Source organism: Phlebotomus papatasi, chromosome 1 (genome assembly GCF_024763615.1).
Source record: "Phlebotomus papatasi isolate M1 chromosome 1, Ppap_2.1, whole genome shotgun sequence".
In the NCBI taxonomy this organism is placed as follows: domain Eukaryota; kingdom Metazoa; phylum Arthropoda; class Insecta; order Diptera; family Psychodidae; genus Phlebotomus; species Phlebotomus papatasi.
The window spans coordinates 44978346-44984161 of NC_077222.1; the positions used below are offsets into that span (position 1 = coordinate 44978346).

Sequence of the window (5816 nt, forward strand, 5' to 3'; positions counted from 1 at the left end):
AGACTAGAGGTTTAGCCCAGTTCCCAAAAGCCTTAAAAATCTTAATAACAAATAATTTTGTTAATTTTTCAAAATCTAATGGATAATTTGCCTTTAATATTCAATCCAAGGCAGCAATTTCCTCAAAAATCTTGCCTGATAAGGAATTAAAGGATTTAAGCCATATGGCTAAGCCTCAGGTCTGAAGCCCGTATTAGACGCCTTATAAGATATTTGCGAAGAATTAGAAAGACATTATTTGACGTTATGCTGTATATTATAGATTAAATATCCTTGTGAGCTTTCATATTTTAATGGTTCCTAATAAAATTTAGACGAATTACACATTTTTTAAAGTAAAATTTTCTTTTGCCCTTCACGTTTTTCGTTATTTTTTAAAGCAATGGAAATATCATATTATTTTATTACTGATGAAATGTTAATTTTCAGCTTTAAATAAATTGCTTTATAAACTAAATACAGACCGGAATGAAGCAAAAACTCATTCTTTCTAACATTGTTGATTTGATGTTCTAACGAATTCTGCTGGCGTCTTTCTTCAACTTTCTAACGTGTGTAAAGTTTGTGTGAGATAATCCATAACAAATTGCTATTAGTTAATGATACATCATTGTTTCTTAATATATAATCCCACTTATGATTCTTCAATTTCCACCGCAAGATGTGTGTCTTTCGATTGCAAGTGGATTGTGAATGACCGAAGGCCTGCTATTTTCATGTTAATTCTGATTACCACTATTAAATGTCTATTATAAGATTTTTTTACTGCCACACCATCGTACTCTTCATCAAGTGATGTGGATATTTAATATGTGGCATTTTACATGTGTACATACTTATAAATTACATCGCGTGATGCGTTCCGTGATTCGAAAATTGAGACACATATGAAAGGAATTATGTAGTCAAAGATGGAGAGAGTGAATTAAGACAAATTAACGTAAATTAACTTTAAAATTTCTGGTATTTTATTGTAATAACATTATAAAGTTGAACATTACATTGCCGCATACCACCGAAACTCCTCTTCTTTCTTTTCACCTTCCATCCTTTACACAATTGCTATTTTGGATAGTCTCAGAAATTCATAAAGCTAGGCAAAAGAGCCTCACCTTTCGCACAGTTTTCACGCGAGAAAAATAGAGAAATTAATTAATTCCAAACGAGCCATCAATCATTAGTAATTTTTTTTGATGAGTATAAATGATTCCTAATTGAGGGTATTTAGCTTCATAATTTCATAGTGAGCACCAGGCTCTTTAAAAAAAAATTCGAGGTGAACTTGAGGGAGAAAAGGGCCCATTTAGTTTGTCTACACCCTGTAATTAAAATCCAATTTTCGATTCCACGATTTCTCCACTTTTTGTTTGTTCATACAGTTGTCTGACGAGAACGTTTTCATGGAAGTCTTTTGGTATCAACCATTCTTTTTTTCTAGTATAGTGTTGTTATTCGATTTCTGTTAATGGGAGCTCTAACAAAAACAAGGGTTTATCACGAAACTCTGAAGAACGCCTTTACAGAAGTAAAAACCTGATGTAAAAACAGAACACCTTTATTACTATTAGTTCAATCCTACGATTAAAAAGTCCACTGTTTTTTTTTTCAAAAAGATTGGTTTTATTTGAGCCTTTTTATTTGCTAAACATTTTACATTCATATTTTTTTTAATGTTTCTTCAAGAATGTACATTCTTGATGGCATTTTTCTTCAATTTCAAACTCATATCTCATTTATTTATCGAAGTCCCTTTATGTTCATTTCAATCCTCTATTTTCTATTATATAATTTCTACTATTTACACATTCATCATTTATATTTGACACATACATAGATTCTTTTATCAAGTAAATTTATTATATTACTTGTATCTGCTGCAATAGTATTTTTTTTTTTATAAGTCTCCTGGATAATTTGTTTTAAATGGTTTGACGCTCACGGGAAATGGGCAAATTGCTTGCTAATTAATGTTATGGTTTTAGGCTAAATGCCACTTTTACATCACTCAATCGAAAATAGTAGTTGTTCATTTTACCCGTCATAATGCATAAATTCGCGAAGAAATAAACGCATCTTTCTCAATTGCCCTTGCAAAAACTGGTCATTATCTACAGCAGTGCGTCAGATAAAATTTGGCACATTTTTAATTAAAGTACATTTTCTTCTCTACACTCTCTCCCAAATGCAATATACATAATTCAGGAGTATTCTATAACCTAATTTAAATTAACACATTACTTAATAAGTTGATGGTTATTTACACCGGAAAAGGTTTTGTTTATAGCAATATGGTATAAACAAATTCGTATCACATATTTTAAGCTGATATTTTTTTAATTGTTTTTTTTTTCACCGTCATACACCATATCATCCATCAATCAATTTGTGATGTGATTGCGGTAAAACACGCTAAATATTTTGCTGTATTATACGATGTCACTTACTAATTGAGGAACTCATTTAATTGATACTTGATAGCAAATGAATCTCGTTATTTTTGTACACCAGTCACATGCCCAGAAATTCATGTCCACGTTTTCTCCTCTTCCCTTACTCACCAGTTTCTTTCCGTTTATGGAGGAGGTGAGAAAATTTCGTATCGGAAGCTATTAAATGTAAGTTGGCGGTTGGTGTTGCTTAGTCAATTACGATTAAATCGTCACTCTCACCGCCATCACTAGGATTAAAGTGGTTTTGGTAGAAGAAATTGTCTCACATATTGGGATCTCCCTCATCGTCACTTGGGCAATCGTCCATCTCCATATCGATGAGTTCATCTTCATCATAACTGAGTTGACTACCGTTGTTGTTGTCGGGACTAGAGGGATTCTTCTGATTCTGACTATTAGGATTGCCACTCTTTGCATCCTCTTCTTGCTGCATTCTTTTGTGTTTCGTCCGTCGATTCTGGAACCACACTTTTACCTGGAACGAGAAGAATTCAAAAGAGAAATATATTTAGCAAAGTGTCTCATAACATTACAAAAAAAGGAAAATCCACAATTCTCTTGAGAAGCATAAAGATTTGCATAAAACAAATTGCTAAGAAGGCCAGACGACGCGCGAGAACCATTAAGGGAGGAATTTGTAAACATAATTTTTTTCCGTGTACTTGTATAGAGAAAAAATAAAATAAAATAAAACCATTTTGTATGTGTACAATATATAGAAGGGAAGAAGGAGCATAAATCGGAAATGGTTGTAGTCATTTATCACTGGCTCAACGGATTGGAAGGGAATATTCCACGAGAAATATATAAATGTGATTCGCGCGCACGTTAAATTGAACATACACTCGGTGGTGTGTACGCAAACACAGTGATGGGATGCAGTAAATCTCAAAAGATTGCTCTCTATTTCACAAAACATCTCTCTATTGCTTCCAATTCACGTCACTGGATGAATATTGGTGTTATTGTCTTGGACAGAGATTATGTTTCAGTAAATATATGAGTATATTGATCTTAGACACTATAATTGAATTTCTTCAAACTCACAAGATTAGCTTTGAATTTGATGTTTTTTTTTCAAATTTAAAAAAAAAATATTATTAAAACTTTTTCCTGGTGAACCTTCAACAAAGCAAAACCTTTTTAAAAGTGAACTGAAATCACAATCCAAAAAAAATATTCTTAAGTGCGGCTTATTAAACGATAAGTTTTGATGAATTTGTTTTAATATATTGTTTTACTAAAATTTTGAGAATATCCACATTTATAAACTAATTAAAGCGCTTTGCGGTATATTCGAGATCGTGAGCTAAAAGCCCAAGCATTAAAAATGGACCTTGAATTTTTGAAGAAAAGTGAAAGATCTCAGCTTTTAATAACGGAGTCTGTTGAAAAGAGATAAAGACACCCACTGCACTGGTAAAAACGAAAGGGTCACCGATGAACCTTTGAAAGGGTCACTGTTTTGACACCTATTTATCCCCGAAATGCCCGAAATAAACGTATAAAAACAATGAAAATGTCATCTTTGGTGTTCGCTCAGATGAGAGAAATACAATAAGAGTATTAAATTTACGATAAAATGTAATCTATCGTGATAAATATACATACAAAATTTCAAAAAATTCAAGTGAACCTTTCAAAGGATCAAATATGATCCATTTTTGTTGAAAAGGGTCAATTTGACCCTTTCATTTTTATCAGTGCCAAGTAATAAATAAAAAATAAGTAATAGCTTTATGGTGCAAAAATCTTGGACTTGGTTCTCATATCAAATACGTGTCTAATCGCGCCAAAATACAATGATGTCCTCTACACTACTAAATCCTTGAAATTGTAACAGTTTTCCCTATGAGGCATAAACAATTTGCTTCAATATACTAAATATTAACGGAACTTCTTATAGTAATACAACGATTACAGTGGAGAGCACTAAAATCGAAGTCCTGGAAGTTCCAAAGTATGTACATATAATCGCAGTATTTTTCAAAATGCGATGGATCAGTTGCCTTAAATAAACGATCTTCGGTAAGAAATTCCACAAAAATTTAGCTTTATAAGCAGATAGATTAGTTAAGTCACATGAATATACCTTGGGTTAAAAGCCAGTAAGTTATAGATCACGAATTTGAGCATTTTGTTAAGTTTCTCTAACTGCACTGTCTTTCATACATTTTAACTGATTCTTAATTCATTTGAACCGATTTATAGATCACCAGAAGGATTTATCAATAATATAGGAGTAATACAATATAACTTTAATAAAAAATAACTATTAATCTATAACAATTTGGGACAAGTTCCAGAGACTTTTCAAAATTAATTAAGCAAAAGCACTTCAGTTTTTGACTTTCAAAAAACATTACAAAAATGAATAAAGGCACTTATAACTTAAGAATACAAAGCCGGCCTTTATACAACGACCAAACAATTACAAAATTCATTAAAAAATGTACGATATTTTTGAGACATTTTCAAAAAGAAACAGCATTTTTAAGGGATTGGAGAAATGTGCACTAAAGCTAAACTCATGTTGATGTTGCAAAAGTTGACTTATGATGTTAAAGCTCTCTGAGGAGACCACAAGTCATTGATTCTAGCCTTTTAGCTGCTAGCTATGACAAGGGCTAGACGTGTGGAGGAATTCTTGAAACATCGTCTAAATTTGCAAAACTACGTGACAAAATGATTTCCTGGAGATTACAATGTGAAAATTTCAGAATGTCACAATCTCGAAAGGCTAATATAAATTTGTCTGTAAACAGTTCGAGCAATAAAAAAATCAAGTTTCAAAATATTGATTTTTTATTTTAAAATATATTCTATGATTCATTTTGGCATGAAATATTGATGCCTCATTCATGTCAGTCTACATGATTTTGAGAACTGTGAATAGTACTAATAAGAGGATTTTCCAAATTATTTTCCATCATAATACCATGATATGATGAATATTGAATTAATGGGTGGCAGTTGGAGAAATTCAGAGTGGGGCAAAATGTGCGCAAGATCAAGTCGAAAGAAGTTTTGGACACGCCTGGTGGAATAGTACCAATGGTACGCAAGCGCTTTCCATTGCCCAAAAAACATTCCCATCAATTTATTTGAATTTTCCACACCATTTAGCAACGAATAACGTCACATCGCATAAAAATCCGCTTAATCTGGAAACTCTACCCTGTAAAATCATTCTTCCCTCTCCAATTCAACGATTTGCTCTCATTCACCAACACACATTCACTTCTTTGGGAAGTGATTAGCAATATATCTGTATGGGGACAGTTAATGTTGTTTCTAGTCACAATAACATATTGCATGAATAAATTGATGAAGGGTGATTTTCTATGGATATGAACTTCTACCATG

At 32.2% G+C, this 5816-nt stretch overlaps 1 protein-coding gene across 1 annotated transcript in view; it reads right to left on the minus strand.

Moving 5' to 3' along the window:
• Positions 1-1596: 1596 nt before the first annotated feature.
• Positions 1597-5816, minus strand: part of LOC129799355 (homeotic protein empty spiracles) — a 32540-nt gene continuing 28320 nt past the window's right edge. Inside the window, exon 3 of the mRNA XM_055843171.1 lies at positions 1597-2925. Within this exon, the coding sequence (XP_055699146.1) occupies positions 2713-2925 (213 nt within the window). The 3' untranslated portion in view covers positions 1597-2712. The remainder of the gene's footprint in view (positions 2926-5816) is intronic.